Source organism: Falco cherrug, chromosome 4 (genome assembly GCF_023634085.1).
Source record: "Falco cherrug isolate bFalChe1 chromosome 4, bFalChe1.pri, whole genome shotgun sequence".
NCBI classification, from domain to species: Eukaryota; Metazoa; Chordata; class Aves; order Falconiformes; family Falconidae; genus Falco; species Falco cherrug.
The window spans coordinates 8,017,606-8,035,003 of NC_073700.1; the positions used below are offsets into that span (position 1 = coordinate 8,017,606).

The 17,398-nt window shown below is 63.4% G+C and overlaps 2 protein-coding genes across 2 annotated transcripts; one reads left to right on the plus strand and one right to left on the minus strand.

The window, feature by feature from the left end:
- Nucleotides 1–2,376: 2,376 nt before the first annotated feature.
- Nucleotides 2,377–6,054, plus strand: RRP9 (ribosomal RNA processing 9, U3 small nucleolar RNA binding protein). Its single transcript, XM_055709957.1, has 15 exons — nucleotides 2,377–2,494; nucleotides 2,656–2,738; nucleotides 2,805–2,917; nucleotides 2,992–3,077; nucleotides 3,184–3,225; nucleotides 3,438–3,564; nucleotides 3,782–3,906; nucleotides 4,158–4,250; nucleotides 4,351–4,451; nucleotides 4,570–4,704; nucleotides 4,895–4,957; nucleotides 5,036–5,181; nucleotides 5,287–5,366; nucleotides 5,490–5,563; nucleotides 5,655–6,054. The coding sequence occupies exons 1-15, from the start codon at nucleotides 2,417–2,419 to the stop codon at nucleotides 5,779–5,781; spliced, it is 1,473 nt and encodes a 490-aa protein (XP_055565932.1). The 5' UTR covers nucleotides 2,377–2,416; the 3' UTR covers nucleotides 5,782–6,054.
- Nucleotides 6,055–6,329: 275 nt separating this feature from the next.
- GRM2 (glutamate metabotropic receptor 2) lies at nucleotides 6,330–13,738 on the minus strand. Its single transcript, XM_055708708.1, has 5 exons — nucleotides 13,259–13,738; nucleotides 10,315–11,152; nucleotides 8,527–9,590; nucleotides 7,512–7,686; nucleotides 6,330–6,936 (listed from the first exon to the last, which is right to left on the minus strand). Exons 1-5 carry the CDS (start codon nucleotides 13,715–13,717, stop codon nucleotides 6,863–6,865), a joined length of 2,610 nt encoding a protein of 869 aa, XP_055564683.1. The 5' UTR covers nucleotides 13,718–13,738; the 3' UTR covers nucleotides 6,330–6,862.
- Nucleotides 13,739–17,398: the final 3,660 nt, after the last annotated feature.

Sequence of the window (17,398 nt, forward strand, 5' to 3'; positions counted from 1 at the left end):
CCCGTTGCCCCTTGTCCCGTTGATAAGATCCCGTCGGGCCGAGGCCCAGGTGCGGTGCCCAGAGCCCAGGCAGCGCCCTGAGGGAAGGTGCCGGAGGCAGTGACAGGCACGGGGGCTGGTGGCCCTTCCCCTGGCCGCCTGGCCTCAGCCACTCCTGCAGCTGGGGCGAGAGAAGGCTCCAGGAGCCCAGGGACTGGGGCTCCCAACTAGGCACACGTAGAAGCCTCTGGGACTCTTTGTCCAACAGCCCTGCTGGCAGCTCCGGCGCTGGATCCAGGAGTGGTGATCTCCCTCTCTCTCTAGCTGTCTTGCCCGATGGCGCGCCCCTGCCGCCTCAGCTTTTTCTCCTAAAGTAATACAAGGCCTACCCCAGCTTCTCCTAAAGCCACATAGCTTGGTTGGATATAATTGTGAAAGGGTCAATGTTTACTGGGTGTTTGTTCCATTAAAGTTGATGTTTAGGTACGGACCTTGGGTGTTACCTCAGCGCAACCCACACCAAGGGCATTTGCGAGTCTGAGTCGCTCTCTCCCTCCTCATAGCTGGGATGTGACAGATCCCCCCTGAGTCTTCTCTCCTGCAGGCTGAACAGGCCCAGCCCCCTCAGCCTGTCCTCCTAAGGGAGATGCTCCAGTCCCCTCACCATCTTTGTAGCCCTCTGCTGGCCCCTCTCCAGTACTTCCTTGTCTCTCTTGAACTGGCGAGTACCTTCTGGAGCCCTCACCCATGGCATTCCTCCAAGGAGGTCCTTGAAGAAGCCAGCGTTAGCTCTCCTGAAGGCCAGGGCGGCAATCCTACTTGTCGGCTCGCTTCCTCAGCACAGGACCCTGAACTCCGCCATCTCATGGTCATTGCGGCCAAGGCTGCCTTCAACTTTCACATCCCCAACCAGCCCTCTGCTTGCAAAGACAGGCTCTAAGAGCACACCTTGCCTCGTTGGCTCCTCCACCACCTGCGTCAAAAAGTTGCCGTCGGTGCTCTGCAGGAACCTCCTGGACTGTGTCAGCCTAGCTGGGTTGTCTTTCCAGCAGGTATCAGGGAGGCTGAAGTCCCCCGTGAGAACCAGGGCCTGGCATCGTGAGGCTGCCTGCCATTGTCTGTAGAAGGCCTCACTGGCTTCCCCTCCCTCATCAGGTGGCCCGTAGCAAACACCTACAACGGCATCCCGCGTGTTGGCGGGCCCCTTCATCTTTACCCGTAACCTCTTGACTCGTCCTGCACCCACCCCAAGGGAGAGCTCGAGACCTTCCCGTTGCTCCCTCACACAAAGAGCAACTCCACCACCTCTCCCTGCTGGCCTCTTTTCTAAAAAGTACACAGCCACCCACGACAGCATCCCAGCCGTGGAGGCTATCCCGCCATGTCTCCGTAACCGCAATGAGATCATGGCCCTGCGACCGCACACAGATCTTTCATTCTTCCTGGTGATTCCCTGTGCCGCGTGTGTGGGTGTATGGGCACTGCAGAGAGGCGATCGAGCACACAGGTTTCCCGGGAGGGGTGCAAGAGGATCCACCGCCGCCATGCACAGCCTGGAGGCGGTTGGCCTTCTGGGACTCATCTCGGGAGGCAGCTAAGGAACACACATCGCTGCTCTGCTTGGCCTGGCCTAGGCCCCAGGCGCAGGTGATGGCACCCTCTGCGGTGGCACAGTGGCCAGCTGAAGGGCACTCATGCTGTCCCTCTGGGTCTCCCCAGGTCCCCAGAAAAGGGACTGATGGCACAAAGTGACTTTCTGCCACAAGAGCAGGAATTAGCTCTTCAGAGTGTCCCCAGGCAGGTGCGTCTGCCTGTGGCCGCACTGGCAGCTGCGGCCCGCGCCCACCCTGCCATTCAGCCCCTGTCCCCTGCAGGGCCCAGGACGGGTTCCTGGGACCCCCAGGGGCCGTGGGCCTGGACCCGGGGTCATGCCCCACAGGCGGCTGGCGCTGGCCGAGGGTCCCCGCGGGGCTGGGTGGAGCTGGTTGGGGGGGCCTTCCCCTGCCCCGCTCCTGCACCCGGCCGCGCCGCGGGCCCGGTGGCTCCGCCAGCTGGGCGGTGTCTCCAGGGGGGACGCAGGGGGGTCGGGGGTGCGGATCCCCGGCAAGGGGTGGCCGGGGAGCCCCCGCCCCACACCCCCGCAGGGTCCCAGCGCGGGCACTGGCTGGAATGACGGGCGGGGGTCGCAGGCGCCCCACTGACGCGGCGGGGGCGGTGCCCGCGCGGGCCGGCGCCGGCGCACAGTGACTGACGCCGCCGCCGGAGTGACAGCGCGGGCCGCCACTAGGAAGCGGGGCGAGACAGGAGCACGGTTCCGGGGAACGGTCGTCAGGGCGGCAGCGGGAGGCGGGACTCGTCTGCCTGTAGCCAATAGGGGCGGGGGGGCGTGGCCCGGCCGCCGGCTGCAGGAAGGGCGGGCAGCACGTGGGGTGGCAGCATGGCGGCGGCGGCGGCGGGCGGCCGGAGGGGCAAGGCTCCGCGTGGGGCGGCGGGGCGGCGGCGGCTGCGGACGGTGGTGAGAGCCGGGCCGGGCGTGGAGGGAGGGGCGGGCTGCCCCGGTCGGGCGTCTTCGCGGAGGTGTCCCCGTCTCCGGTCCCGTCCCCGTCTCCGGTCCCGGTCCCCGTCTCGGTCCCGTACCCGGTCCCGCCCCGTCGATCACCCCGGTTTATCCCGCAGGCGCCGGCCGCCGAGAGGAAGCCGCGGGTACCGGCCCGGCGGCCCGGCGACGAGGAGGTGTCCAGCGACTCTGAGCCAGAGAGGTAAGCGGTGCGCCAAGGGGGTGCCGGTCCCGGTGCCGGTGGCGGCGCTCACGCGTGTCCCCACAGTCCGTCGGTGCCGCGGCGGCGCAGGGAGGTGGCGGAGGAGGAGGTGGAGGAGACGCCGCAGGAGAAGAAGCTGCGTCTGGCCAAGCTGTACCTGGAGCAGCTCCGTCAGTACGGTGAGTCCCACCCGGCCCCCGGCGGAGCAGCCCCGGGCGCTGAGCCTGTCCTTCACGCTCCGTGTCTGCCGCAGAGGAGGAGCGGGCGGCAGAGGAGGAGGAGGAGGAGGAGGCGGCGCAGCCGGCAGATCTCATCGGCGACCGGCTGAAGGAGGACGTGGTGAGTGGGGGGACGGGCACGGCCCCTCGGTCCCGGTGTCGGCGGGCTCTGCCCCCCCACCGCGGGGCTGGGGCCGCCTCCACTGAGCCTCCCATTTCTCCCCCAGCTTGAGCAGAGGGGCCGGCTGCAGCGCCTGCTCGCCAAGGACGTAAGTGCCCGGTGCCGGGGGGTTGCTGGGCTCTAGGCACCAGTGCCGGCAGATGCTTCAACACAGGCAAAGTTGCAGTGCCAGCTGCGGGTCTTCTCCTGCCCTGGGTGCCGGTTGCTGACACCTGGAGAAGGGAGGGCACTGTGCTTGGGTATGCCTGTGCCTGGGGAAGGGGCCAGGGCAGCCCAGCTCACATCCTGCTCTCCCTGCAGGTGCAGCCTCCAGATCCAGCCAGCATCCGTGTGCTGCGGGGGCACCAGCTGCCCGTCACCTGCCTGGTCATCTCTCCAGATGACAGGTTCATCTTTTCTGCTTCCAAGGATGGCTCCCTCATCAAATGCAAGTGTTCCCTTGGGGCTGTGACTGGCTGTTCCCTGAGCCTGAACCCTCTGGGGACTCTGCAGCAGCAGAATTGGAGATGCCCACGGAACTGGCTTGGCCCTTGGCCTCTCCAGGGATGCGCCCATGCATTGTTTTGGGATCTGTGGGAGGCTTGTTGGCACTTTCTGGAGTGATGGGAGGCTCCCAGTGGGTAACGGTCATGCCTTTCCTGCAGGGGAGGTCGAGAGTGGGAAAAGGCTGTGTGTGGTGCCCGGGGGGAAGAAGGGCACCGAGGAGCAGCACATGGGGCATGCATCCCACGTCCTCTGCATGGCCATCTCGTCGGATGGCAAGTACCTGGTATGGGGAGGGGACTGGCGCTGCTGCATGAGACAGAGAGGTGGTTGTGAGGAGTGCCTCTCCTCCCAGGGTCCTGCGGGGCAGCGTCTCATGCCCAGATATATCTTGCTGGATTAAGGCAGCCCCTACGCCCATTGGAATCAAGAATGGGTCCCTAGGATACCCCAGAGCACACGGGGTGGGAGTGGGGGCTGGGGTGGGCTGTGAGTCTCCTGAGGGGCAGGCTTTGGGCATCCTCTGCTGTCTGCCAGGCCACGGGAGACCGGAACAAGCTCATCATGATCTGGGATGCAGCCACCTGCAAGCGCCTGCACATCTACACTGGGCACCATGATGCCATCTCGGTGAGTCAGAGGCATTAGTTGCGACGCCTGCAAGGCCAGGCAGCTGCGTCCTCCTCAGTGACCCTCATTGTGGTGCCCATGTCTGTCCATTTCTCTGCAGGGTTTGTCCTTCCGGAAGGGCACCCACCAGCTTTACAGCGCCTCCCACGACCGCTGCGTCAAGGTCTGGGATGTGGCAGAGAATGCATACGTGGAGACACTGTAAGACCTGGGGGGGATCCCACTGACCCTGCCACCATGGGATGCGCTGGTGGCTCCGGGGGAGGCAAGGCAGCAGAAGGCCATGCTTGCAGCAGCTCTTTGCCATCTCCTCCTGCAGCTTCGGGCACCAGGATGTCATCACAGGGCTGGACAGCCTGAGCCGGGAGTGCTGTGTGACGGCGGGGGGACGGGACGGCACTGTGCGGCTCTGGAAGATCCCCGAGGAGTCGCAGCTCGTGTTTTATGGGCACCAGTAGGTCCAGGGTGGGAGAGGGGGCTGCAGGCAGGTGCATCCAGCTGGGGCAGTGGCGTGCATGTGCCAAGCCTCACCAGGGAGCCTGCCAGCACCCTGGGGATTATTGATGCTCCAGTGACCTTTTGTCTCCTAAGTAGAACCCCGAAGCACACTCGTAACTGAAGGCAGTTCCTCCTTCTCTTCACAGGGGCTCCATTGACTGTATCCAGCTCATCAATGAGGAGCACATGGTGTCCGGCGCCGATGACGGGTGAGCACAGGCTCAGGGTGATGCCCAGGGTGGCAGGTGGTGTCCCCTCAGCCCCCTCACCCCTTCCCTCCCTGGCAGCTCTGTAGCCCTCTGGGGCATGACGAAGAAGAAGCCACTGGCACTGGCCCAGCAGGCACACGGCATGCAGGACGCCCAGGGCTTGCAGCAGCCTTACTGGATCTCAGCGGTGGCTGCCCTGCGCAACAGTGACCTCCTGGCTACAGGTGTGTGGCAGCCACTTCGGAGCAGGGGGTTTGGGAGTGCAGGGGGCTGTATCCGGCTCCATTTCCTGGTTTGGGGTGCATGGCAGTCTCCTCTCTCTGCCCCAGGCTCCCACAGCGACAGTGTGAAGCTCTGGAAGTGTGGTGAGGGATTTCGGAAGCTGGAGCCCCTCTTGGACATCCCCTTGGTATGGATAGGGAAGTTGGGGATGCTGGAGCTGGGCTGGTGAGGGGTGTCTTGGCAGGGATTCCCCTCTCTGGGTCGCAGGAAGTGGCTACGGGAGCCCCTCACCCTGCCCCGTTCCCTCCAGGTGGGTTTTGTCAACAGCCTGAAGTTCTCGGCAGCTGGTGACTTCCTGGTGGCCGGCCTCGGGCAGGAGCATCGGTACTGTACCCCCTCCCTGGTGCTGGCCAGGGGCACAGCCCCCTTCTTCCAGTGCTTGGCAGAGGGTGACCCCCATCTCTCTCATCTACAGGCTCGGCCGGTGGTGGAGAATCAAAGAAGCCAAAAACAGCATCTGCATCATCCCCCTGAAGCAGGGGGCTGCAGCCCCGCAGGCCCCACCAGCTCATGGCCCCCTGGCCTCGGAGGCAGGTCATTAAACTGTCCCTGAAGCTGTGCCCCTCGTCCTCCATGCAGCCACCCTCCTGGGGCCAGTAGGACGTGGGCAGGGGATGTTGCATGGCCCCCTGACCCTGCTGGCCTCTGCCCTCTGCGAGGGTCTGTCCCCTTCCCTCAGGTTTGGCTAGACCTGAGCTCTGGAAGAGTCAATTTTTTAAATTTTTTTTTTTAAAAAAAAACCACTTTATTTACATAAATTACAAAAAAAAATAATCACACTTGCTCACAGAAAAAAATCTACTCTTAAAAACTTGGTTGGGCTCAAATACCTGGATCCTGTTACTCGCCCCCTGCCCCTGCTGCACCCCCGGGCTCTGCAGGGCCAGGAGGGCAGTGAGCATTTGCCCCTGCCCTGTCTCCCACAAAGGGGCAAGGAGTGCTGAGCTCAGCCAGGGGAGGGACGGAGGGGCTTGGGTCCAGCCCGGCAGTGCTCAGCAGCTTTCCTGGGGCTGAAAACAAGGAAGAGATGAAACTGCAAAACGCCAGGGGAGAGGGTGCCACAGGGCATGGGTGGGGGGGGGGGGGTCGTGCAGGGCTGGGGGGCAATGGGAAAGGCCCTGCACCAGGAAAGTGGGGTGGGCACTGGGGTGAGGGCAGCCTGTGCCAGCACGGTGGGAGCAGGAGGTGCAGCACAGCTCGCTGCAAGCAAAGCGTGAGTTGCAGATTGACTTGGCGAGAGGACAGTGGGTTGTGCACCAGGGACAAAGTGGGGGTCTTGCACTGTACAGTGCAGGGAATGGGGGACGTGGGATGTGCACTGCAGCTCAGTGCCAGTGACGGCGGCGGGGACGTTCAGCATGGTTTAGTGCAGGGGATGTGTGGGGTGCACTTAGAGGGACATGGACCATGACTCAGTGCAAGGGAAGGATGGCAGTGACACGTACCATGACCCAACGTATGGGATGCGTAGCTTGCGCTGGGGCAGAGTATGAGCCTCTTGGCTGCCTCTGGCACCCGAGCAGTCCATGCCATGGGCACTGCAATCCCCAGGGAGGGAGCTGGGATGCAGTGTGGCCATGGGCTGGAGCGGCAGCACCTTGGCCTGACCCACCCCTCCATCCTTCACAAGGATGATGTCGTGGAGTCCACCACCTCGCGGCCGTTGCACACCGTGGGCACATACTGTGAGGCTGAGCCTGGCCGGGAAGGCAGCAGTCAGGAGTAGGTTCTGGTCCAGCAGCAGCATCCCCCACCCAGAGCATCCCACTGTGATGGGCAATGAGTGCTCAGGGAGCTGCATCCCCCAGGGCTGGGGTGGAGCGTGTCCAGGGTGGCCACATGCCCCACAGAGTGATTGCAGGTGCCCAGGGTGACCACATCCCCCAGGGCAGGGGTGGCCGTGTTCCCCCAGGGCCATGACAGGCACCTGGAGCAGCTGAATCCCCCAGGGTTAGGGTGGAGAGTGCCCAGAGCAGCCATGTCCCCCTGGGGCTGGGGTGGAGAGCACTGGGGTTGGCTGCGTCCCCTGGGGGCAATGACAGGCCCCTGGGAGCAGCACCCCCCTGGCAGGCCATGCTGCAGCCTTGGGGCTTGTGGCCATGGGACATGAAGGATTGGGACCGAGATGAGCCATAGGGGACACAGCATCCTTGATCTCCCCCATTTCCAGCTATGCCCTACCCTGTACCCCCCTTTCCTTCAGGGGGCTGTACTGGGTTGCTCCCACCCAGCCCCCCACACACCAGGAAGGGGGTGCTGCCCCCAGCCTCACCGTGGGACTGGCTGGAGCCAGCAGCTGCCATGCTGAACCGTGCGGTGCCCACGCGGTGGCTGGCCACGTTCTTCTGCGGCTGGAAGAGTATGATGTGGAGCTTGGGGGTGAAGAGGCAGCCAAGGACCACAGTGCCGCTGAGGCTCACCGAGATGCACATTGTGGTGGTCTGGACCTGGAGACAGGGGTGGGCATCAGGCACTCCTGCCACCAGCCCTCTGCCTTCACTGTGGCACCAGCCAGCCCCACTAGGCAGAGATTGCTGCCTGCACCCCACAAGCACATCCCACCCACCCTAGCTCCCTCTGTCAGGGTGGACCCACTGGAGACCCAAGGGTGGAGCGTGGGCAACGTGGGTACACCCCAAGCAACACCCCCAGCCTTGCCAACTTGCTGCTTTGGGGCAGTGCCCAGTCCAGAGCCCCCCACCCCTGTGCCCATTCCCAGAGGATGCTGGTCCTCTCTGGAAGCCCCCAAGAACTCGTGCCCCCACCAAGTCCTCTAGGCCCAGCAAGAATGTGTCTGGGCACCCTTGCCAGGTTCAGGGGGGTTGAGGTATTGCAGGGTGCACCCCATGCTCCCCAGTCCCTGGCACTGCTTGGCTCCCCAGGGACCATGCTGGCCCTGGGGGTTGGCATTCATGGCCTGGTTGTGGCGGGTCAAGGTTGGAAGGGTCAAGGGCTGTCTCATGCCTTCACGTTCCGAGGCTGAAGGATGACAATCACTCCTCTGTGGTTGGGTCAGGGGGTCTCTGAAGGTGTCAGGGCTGTTTCCCGTCCTCACCCTAGCAAACAATCTGTCAAAGGGGGAGGGTCTTCTCACCAGGACTCATTTCCCCCTCAGCCACAGCCCTTCAGCCACCCTGCACCTTGTCCCAAATGCCCCAATGTGGAGGTGACCATCACCAGGTCCATTGGCCATGACCCTTTCCCAGGCCCATGCATTTCCTAGCCCCAAACCCTGCAGGGCCCAAATTTCCAGGACCAGCCCCCCCTTCCAAAATTCAGGCTCTTACACGGTAGTCACTGGAGGTCACATAGAAGATGGGCAGGAAGGCCAGCCAGATGATGCAGGTTGTGTACATGGTGAACCCGATGAACTTGGCCTCGTTGAAGTTTTCGGGGCATTTCCTTGTCTTGAAGGCATAGACCGTGCAGAGGACAATCAAGAGGACATTGTAGGTGAGTGAAATGAGCATGTTGGAGTCACGGTTGTTGCATTTGAGGGTGACGATGTACCTCTTGTCAGGCTCAGTCTCCTTGCCTGTGCCGGGGGTCTCCACTAGCAGCCAGATGATGACAATGATCAGCTGGCAAGAGATGAGGGCCATGCAGATGACCACCTGTGATGTGGGGCTTATAAACCGGGGGCGCTGGACCCCCTCTTTCACCCCGCTGAAGATCCTGGCGATGCGATTTGTCTTAGTCAAGAGGGCCGAATAGCAGACGGCGAAGGACGTGCCCAGCCCCAGGCGCCGAAGCGTGCACACCTCCGTGGAGGGCTTTGCGATGAAGATGAAGGTCATGCTGTAGCACATGAGGACTCCAGTCAGGAGAATGTAGCAGAGCTCCCGGCCAGAGGCCTTCACAATAGGAGTGTCATTATTCTTCATGAAGACTCCGAAAACGAAGAGGGTGGAGATAAAACCCAGGCAAGATATAGTGACAGGACCAATGGCCCAGACGTCTTTCCAGCGGATGTATTCCTGGGGCAGCTCATAGCAGCCATTCAGAGTCTCGTTGGGCCAGTAACCAAGACCACAGTCCATGCAGGTGAACTCATCCAGTAAGTACTCGTAGGGCTGGCAGGGAATGCAGATCCAACAGCATATGTCTCCGGGCTGCATGCTCTTTATCTCATTCTTCTTGCAGGGGTCGCTGCACTGGGACACAGGGATGGAGGTCTCAGCCCATGGAATGAGGCTGGTGTTGAGGATGAGCCCCTCAGCCCAGTAGCCCACCTTCTGATACCGATACCGCCCGTCCATGTGGTGATAATTGAAGATGTTGTAGCGCCCGATGCCATCGCCATAGCGGTCAAATCGAACAACGCTCTTGGTGTCTGCTGGCCTGAATGGAGCTGGAGGGAGAAGGGGAGATGGTCACTGCCATGGGGCAGAAGCACGCTTGCTCTGGGTGTGGAGGCGGAGCTCCTTCAAAAGGTCACATCCCACCATGGCCAACAGGGAAATGTCCAACCTGTTCCTTGCCTTCACTCTCACACTAGCTGCCTACACACACATTAAGAGTAGGAAAGCAAAGGTGGAGAACTACCTCCCCACGCGCCTAAGAGCTCGGCAGCCCCAGCCAGCTCTGCAGGGGCAAATCTGGGGGTTTTGCAGCCTCCATGGCTCCCAGTAACACCTGTGGAGCCAGGCTCCACCCAAGTCTCAGAGGACACGCTTCTAATTCACCCCAAACTACACAGGTCCCCTAATTAAGGGCATCCCTCCAGTTTAATCCCTGAAATGTGAATAAATCATGATGCTCGCAAGTGAGGTCTCCAAGGACCCATGTTCTTGGAAGGTCCTTGGGGGCTGGTCCCACCCAGCTGTAGCAGAATGGAGGTGGTCACCAGCTTCTCCACACTGGGGACAGAAGGCCTGGGTTGCCTCCCAAGGGTGATGGTGGGCTGTTAGCATCTTGGGACAACCGCAGCCTAAAGCACAGGGGTCCCCAGGTGCAGGCAGACCAGAGGAACTGGAAGGTGTTGGGTCAAATTTGGATGTCCTGCCTGTTTTCTGCCCCTCCACCCATCCTTTTCCAGTTAGGCAGCCAAACCCCATCTCCATCTCTGGACTCACCATCAAAATTAACATTGAGCATAAAGTCCTTGTAGAACCTCTTGCCATTGACAGGCTTCATGGCGTCGCAGAGCTTGGTGGCATTGGGGCACAGTGCCTGGTGCATGTTGTGGAGAGAGTGAGCCATGGCATAGACGGCATTGACCACAAACGTGATCTTGGACTCCGGCTCAAACTTGCCTGTCTTGAGGGAGTACCAGCTACAGTCCTGCGTATGGAAGCTGCACTTGAACTTCTGCTCCCAAAATTCCCGAAACCAGGGATTTCGGCTGTTATTGTAGGGGTTGAGGTTACGGAAGTAGGCAGCAAACTCCTTAATGGGGTAGGCTGCCAGCTCGATGGTGATGGCTCCCTCTGCCACTGCTTCGCTCCCAGCCACCACGCTCTCCAGGGCTCCCCAGCCATCACTGGCCACCCACGTGAAGGACACATTGGCTCTCTGGGCAGCTGCAAGTAGCTCCCGGGCATCCTCGCTTCGAGTGAACAGCACAACCACTCTGGCATTGGGCTTCTGCAGCAGAGCCCGGACCACCCCATCATAGGTCTTCTTGTTCATGGAGCGCCCCACCTTCTCCGAGGTCGCGATGCAGATGTTACGCATGCGGGCTTCTTGCTCAAAGGCCTCGATCCCTGTCTCCCCGTAGTCACCCTCCGAGGCCACGGTGGAGACATAGGTCCAGTTGAAAAAGCGGAGGATCTCTGCCATGGCTTTGGCTTGGTAGAAGTCTGGTGGGACGGTGCGAGCGAAGTAGTCATAGCGGGACTTGTCGCTAAGCTTGGCACTGGTGGAGGCATAGCTGATCTGTGGGATCTGGAAGAGCCGCAGCAGGTTGGCCACCTGCATGGAAGAGGAGTGGTGAGCACCTGGAAACGTGGCACAGCGAGGGACGTTCCCACCAGAGGACCCCTGCCCAACACCCAGTGTTGCATGGTGCTCTCAAGCATGACCATGGGGCAGATAAGCAATCCCCCCCACCTGGAGGGTCCTGGTTGGCAGACGGATGGGTGGATGGATGGATGGCACGTTCACCAGGTTGTCTGAGCCCTCAGACATGCTCGTTTCTTTGGGGTTTTTAGTATTTCATGTACTGCCCTCTGAAATTCAGGGATAAATGGATTCGTGGCAAAAGCAGAAACTCCCCTGCAGGTGACCTGTGGGAGATGCCCATGGGCAAGGAGAAAGCTGGGGCACCTGCCAGGCCCACAGCACAGGGGGAAAGGGCGCTGGGGGCTGGGAGCTGGGGCAGAGCCCCCCACCCATCCCAGTGGGGCTGCAGAGCTGGGCCTGGGGACCAGCGCCTGTGCATCTCACACTGGGAGCCCCAGCAGGACTGGCACCTTCCAGCCGCTCAGCAGAAGCCCTCGTTAGCTTCAAAGGGGAAAAAAGCCCTGCTAATGAGGCTGTTAAAAACCCAGGCTCTTGGAGCAGCAAGCGGGGGGTTGGGGCTCGGGTATGCCAGCGGGGACGGTGAGGCTGCCCAGATCTTGCTGCATCCCCAGGCGAGAGACATGGCTTAATTAACGTGGACAAACGATCTCGATGACAATGTCCCCTAACGGCAAGAAGGCTCCTCCTGAGCGCAGCAATGCTGCTGCCTGGCCTCACTGCACGGCAGGAGCTGCAGCCCGCTGTGCCGCCCCAGCGCTGCTCATGCTGCCCGAGGTCAGGGTGGTGCCGCCGGCTGTGGGGACACATCAGGTCCTCCAGCGAGAGAAAGGACAAGCACCTGCCTGGGCTAGACTGGGGTGCTGCCTCCATCACCTGGCCCTGGCTTTCTCTGTCCCATGGCTGGGGGTATGTGGGGACCCTGGGGACCAGCAGACATGGCTTGACATGCCCTGGGGACTCATTAAATCTTAGCAAGTGCGTGGTCAGCTGCCTGCATCCTCAGGGGATGCTCTTCCCCCTGCTGATGCTGGCTGCTGGGTCCACAGAGCCACAGTTTTGGGGTCTGAGCTGCACCCCACAGAGGGTAACAGCTGGGTCCGTGGCTCGGGGGTCACTGGGGATACGGGAGTGGTGGCTTCCTGCACCCCGCCCCTGGCCCAGGCAGGCAGCCCCATAGCTGAAGCCCTCAGAGGCCAATGCCCTGGCTGCCCACCCATCCCATGAGGGACAGGACCCACAGGGCTGGAGGTGAGCTGAACCCTGCTCCCACCCCACAGCAGCCCCTGGGGACAGGCACCCACTGAGTGCCAGGGCACTGCAGCAGCCGCTCCCCCCAGCACTATGCCGGCCGGGGGGGCCAGGACAGCCATGGCACGGCCATGGACATCCAGGGCTGCTGGTGGGGACAGATGGAGGTGACCACCTGCAGCACCTGCTGCATCCACTCCTGGTGGCATTGCACTGTCACCCACTGGCAGCAGGAGCGGTGCCTGCAGGTGCTGGCAGCATATGTCAGGTGGGAGGGGGCCAGTGCCCTTTTCTGGGCCCATGCCATGACATGGCAGGCCAGGGACTGGGACTGGCGCTACTGGGAGACAGCTCACACCATCACACTCGCACTGGTGGCAGTGAGGGATGCAGCAGCATGGTGGCACCGAGGACAGTATGGATCTGAGCATTGAGGCTGTCCTGGGCTGAGGAGATGTGCTTGCTGCCATGACCCTAGGAGGGGAATAAGCCCCCCGTCCCCACGTGGGATGGATCCACTGACTTGGCTCCCATGGCTTATGGCAGGTGTGGGGGCTCCCCGCAGCCCCTGATGGGAGCCCAGCCACCATCAGGGCTGCAGCCTCCCCATGGTAGCGGAGAGATGGCTCTCTCAGGTGCCAGGACAGCATTCCAACCCCGCTGCAGAAAGTAGCACAGCATCACTGCAAGGGATGTGAGAGCTTCCCTGTGTGCACTGGCAGCAGCATCACTGAGCTGCTACTGGGGCTTTACCTCCCTCCCCACTGTTTCTGCTAATCCAAAGCCCCTTTTGTTTAGTGAGGGTACCTGGATGGAAACGTCGCTGTAGGAGCCCCCGATGACACCAGTGATGGCGGTGGGCACATCATCGTGGACAGCGTAGGAACCGTCAGGGCAGATGTGCTCAGAGCCATCCACCCTGGTGAGGGAGGCGCGGACAAAGTCGAGGGACTGCTCGAGGGCGTAGGTGTCCTTGGAGCAGGTGTCGAGGATGTGGGCACCCAGCCGCACCCCTGGCAGGATGCTCCCATCCTTGTTGATCTCGTCCAGGGCGAAGAGCATGGCCTCCAGGCGCTGGATGCCCCGGTGCTCGTTGATCTTGCCGCAGTCTTCACTCCCCACTCCTTTCTCATGGACAGGGAAAAGGCCCCCAATCACCAGGTCCCCATCCATGCTGATCTCCTTCTTGCCAGCCACGCCATGCCCGGCGGCCAGACAGGTAGCCAGGCGCATCAGCCACAGCCAGGCGGCCAAGGGGACAGCCATGGGGTGTGGTGGCGCCAGCTGGGGGACCTGCACCACCCCGAGTCACCCACTGCCACTCGTCAAGGCGAGGGCAGGCAGTCCCCAGGCATTGGGGGGGGGGGGATGGCGCAGCGTGGTGTCAGTGTAAGGGGGGTCGTGCCACCCTGGCAGAGCCCTTGGCACCTGCAAAAGCAAAAAGAAAAGCTGCTGGGTGGGTCTGTGAGCTGCAAGGAGAGACAGTGAGTGTCCACAGGGGCAGTGCCAGTGCTGCACAGGAGAGCAAGGGCATGAGCCTGCCAGTGCCCCCTACCCCAGCACCCCCCCACCCGGGATGCCCTTAGGAAGGAGCCCTCCACACAAGGGCAGGCTGAGGGGATGCAACAGCTCCCACAGTGACCCAGGACCCCCACAAGTGGCACAGACCCCAGGAGACAAGCAGGGGAACAGGGACTGGTACCCCCACAGCACCTCCCAGGATGCACCAGCATGGGCAGGGTGGGCACAGAGCTGGCTCCTGTGGCAGCACCGGGCAGAGCAGCCTGCCCAGGAGCAGTTTGTCGGCCCCTAAAACATCGAGGGGGGGGGAGAAGGAGCCAGGGAGGTGACCCGGGGCAGGGATGTCCCCTGGGGCAGGGACCCCAGGCTGGGCAGGCAAAGCCACCACTGGCTCTGAGCCGAGACCCCAACCCATGCAGCAGCATCGGGGGCACTTACAGCTCCCAGCCTCCAGCCAAGAGCGCTGCCAGAAGCAGCGGGCTGTGAGCCCACTGTGCCTGCAGCACCCGGCCACCACTGTATTTTAATCCCCATCCCACACCCCCGGAGCCCACCCGCCCTGCCACTGCCCCCAGTGCTGCCCATGGCACCGGGGCCTGGAGCAGGGACACAACACTGGCTTCATCCTCCTGCAGTGATGCACGGGGTGGCTCCGGCAGCCGCGGTGCTTTAGAGTCTGTTCTCTCACCACCGCCCCTTCCTTCCCCATATACTAAATTCAGAGATTTCAGTAAAAGTAAGAGCCAGGTTTGCTGACTCCCTCTGCAGAAAGCACGGAGGCGCGGGGGAATCAAAGGCTTTTGCAGCAGGCAGGCCTTTTTTTGGCAGGAGATGCAGTCCCCTCAGAGATCAGTTGCCTTTTCCCAAACCACAGGAGAGATTTGTTTCCCATTTAAGCCGACTGCTGAAATCCCGCAGGGCGGGTGTTTTGGTGTCTGTGGGAGAAAGAGACCCCCTGACAGCCCAGAAACCTCAGGCTGCTCCAGCATGGGAAGCTGCCGGTGCTGCAGCAGGTCCCGGGGCTCACCCGCAGCCTCATAGGGTGCTTATAGGGGCACATGGGGTGGGAGAGTGATACTGGAGAGTGCTGCCCCCCCTGCAGCCCCCCCCCCCCCCAGCTGAAAGCAAGGCTGATCTCCCCAGGCAGGAGCAGGGCACCCCCAATGCCCCCACGGTGCTCCTGGACAGGTGATGTCTGTGGCCAGAGGAGTCCCCTGGCAAGCAGCCAGTGATGCCCAGGGGGATGCGGGCAGCAGTGTGGCACAGGGCGCACTCGCGTGGGGTGGTGAGATGTATGTGGACCTCCCCCATGCCCCAAAGTGCCTGTCCCCAGGTGCTGCCTGCCTGTGACAACCCCCCAGCCACCTCAGGGCATCTCCTACCTGGCTCCCCAATTTGAAGGAGTTTGAGGAAGAGGCTGAAGAAGGGTCCCTGCCTTATTTCAGGCACTCAATGCTTTAGAGGGACCCAGGTTTTCCTCAAGCAAGAAGGAGGCCGCAGGCATATGGATTATTGATGGAGCCCATCGGTGACAGGCTGAGCCCAGCACAAGGGTCTGGCAGCACTGGGAGCCCTGCTCCTTGAGGTCCAGCTCTCCCAGGGCAGCTGGCAGGACCCGCCAGACAAAAGGCACCTTCAGGCAAAGCTCTCCTGAAAGGACAAACCATCACCCGCCCTGCAGTGAGCCCTGGGGGATGCTGTGAGCAGGGCTGCGGCCATTCCCACAGCTGCTCTGCTGGGTTGGCATGGTGCCGGGGGGAGAACAGCCCTGCAGGAACATCTGGAGAACATCTGGGGATGTGAAACACCTGGCAGAGCAGAGTCAAGTCCAGCCCGATGGCCACAGTGTGGTGGGAAGGCTCCTGCTGGCTGTTGGCAACATCCCTTCCTGAAAGCATCAGCGAGTAGGACTGGTGGGAAGGTGCCATTGCTCCTGTGAGCCCCCAGCACTTCCCACCCAGCCCCAGGACAACTGCACCCTCTGACACCAGCACCCTTAGGGGTGGCATGAAGCCTGTGGGAGAGCAGCGCTGCTGGGAGGGCACAGGGCGAGCCTGGCTCGCTCGAGCCACCATCGCCACCTCCCCCGGGGGTCTCTGGAGGTCCCACTGCCACTGAGCTCTGCCGGGACCCCCACACCTCCATTCTGCCCCATGGCCTGCGAGCCCCAGTGCCCTGTGGGGTCAAAGCGCCTTCCCTGGGGTGCTCGCCCAGTGCCCCCAGCCACTGTGGCCATTGGGCTGCTCTTGCCCAGCCCGGTGGGAGCGTGGGGGGGCCGGGGGGTCAAAGGGGAGAGGAGCTGGCACAGCCTGGCCCGTGCGCCCCAGCAGTGAGGGGAGGGGGAGGCTGCCTGCCCCACCGCAGCCCCTGGGGGGCTGAGCTCACGGGCTCGGCTCATCCACCCCAGATCCCGTCCTGTCCCGTCCCGACCCGGGGTCCGGCTGCCCCAGCGGCTCCCCCCGCCCGAAGCCACTGCTCTCCTCGGCGGGGGGGCGGCGGCAGGGGCGAGGGGGGGCTGTCCCCGCCGTGGCGGGCGGTCACCCCCGCCTCGCGGCCCCGCGGACGGCGGGCAGCCCCTGCCCGGGGCCGGGGGCAGCGGCGGCGGGGTCTCGCAGGGTGCCCAGTGCGGGGGTCGGCGCTGCCGGGGTGCCGGGGGGATGGGGACCCCCCCCGAGGCGTTCTCCCGGAGCCCCGCGGCCCCGCGTTTCGTGCCGGGGGTAGCCGGTGGGACCGGCCCCGGTGCCCCCCCGCCCCGCCCGCACCCCCGGCCCAGCTGCTGCCGCTGCCGGTGCCCGGGCTCGGCTCCCCTTCCCGCAGCCCCGGCACCGGCTCCGCGCACCGGCCGCCGAGCCCCGCCGTGCCGCGGCCCCGACGGCTGCGGGGACCGCCGGTGGCCGTGCCACTCCGCCGCGGGGCAGCGGGGCTCTGGGGACGCCGGGGCACGGGGGCGGCAGCGCCGGGCGGGACCGCAGCCCTTACCTGGGCCCGGCGGCTGTGCCGGGAGCCGGTGCCGGTGCCGGTGCAGCCGCTGCCTCGGAGCTGCGGCTGCCGCCGCCTCCCGCCGCCGCCTCTGACACTCCGCCAGCCCCAGTCGAGCGGAGCCGCTCCGCCCCCAGCCCGGCCCGGCCCGGCCCGATCCCCGCCCCGGCACGGCCACGGCACGGCACGGCACGGCACGGCGGGCAGCGGCACCCCCGGGGCCGCCCCGCCCGCCCCCCGCCGCGCCGGGTCGGGGCTGGCAGGGCACGGGCAAAGCCGGGGGGGCACGGCCGGGTCCGGGCAGGGCACCACCAAATCCAGGGAAGACACGGCCTGATCCAAGCGGGACACCACCAGATCCAGGCAGGACGCGGGCAGGACGCGGGCAGATCCAGGCAAGGCACGGTCAGACCGAGCCGGGGCACAGGCAGGACACAGCCAGGTCCA

Excerpts from the sequence above, each read along its gene's own strand:
- RRP9 (XM_055709957.1), top strand. The coding sequence starts at position 2,417 with ATGGCGGCGGCGGCGGCGGGCGGCCGGAGGGGCAAGGCTCCGCGTGGG. Across the intron at positions 3,226-3,437 it reads AGCGCCTGCTCGCCAAGGAC|GTGCAGCCTCCAGATCCAGC; the intron begins GTAAGTGCCCGG and ends CTCTCCCTGCAG. Across the intron at positions 5,564-5,654 it reads GGCCTCGGGCAGGAGCATCG|GCTCGGCCGGTGGTGGAGAA; the intron begins GTACTGTACCCC and ends TCTCATCTACAG.
- GRM2 (XM_055708708.1), bottom strand. The coding sequence starts at position 13,717 with ATGGCTGTCCCCTTGGCCGCCTGGCTGTGGCTGATGCGCCTGGCTACC. Across the intron at positions 11,153-13,258 it reads ACAGCGACGTTTCCATCCAG|GTGGCCAACCTGCTGCGGCT; the intron begins GTACCCTCACTA and ends TCTTCCATGCAG. Across the intron at positions 9,591-10,314 it reads GCTCAATGTTAATTTTGATG|CTCCATTCAGGCCAGCAGAC; the intron begins GTGAGTCCAGAG and ends TTCTCCCTCCAG.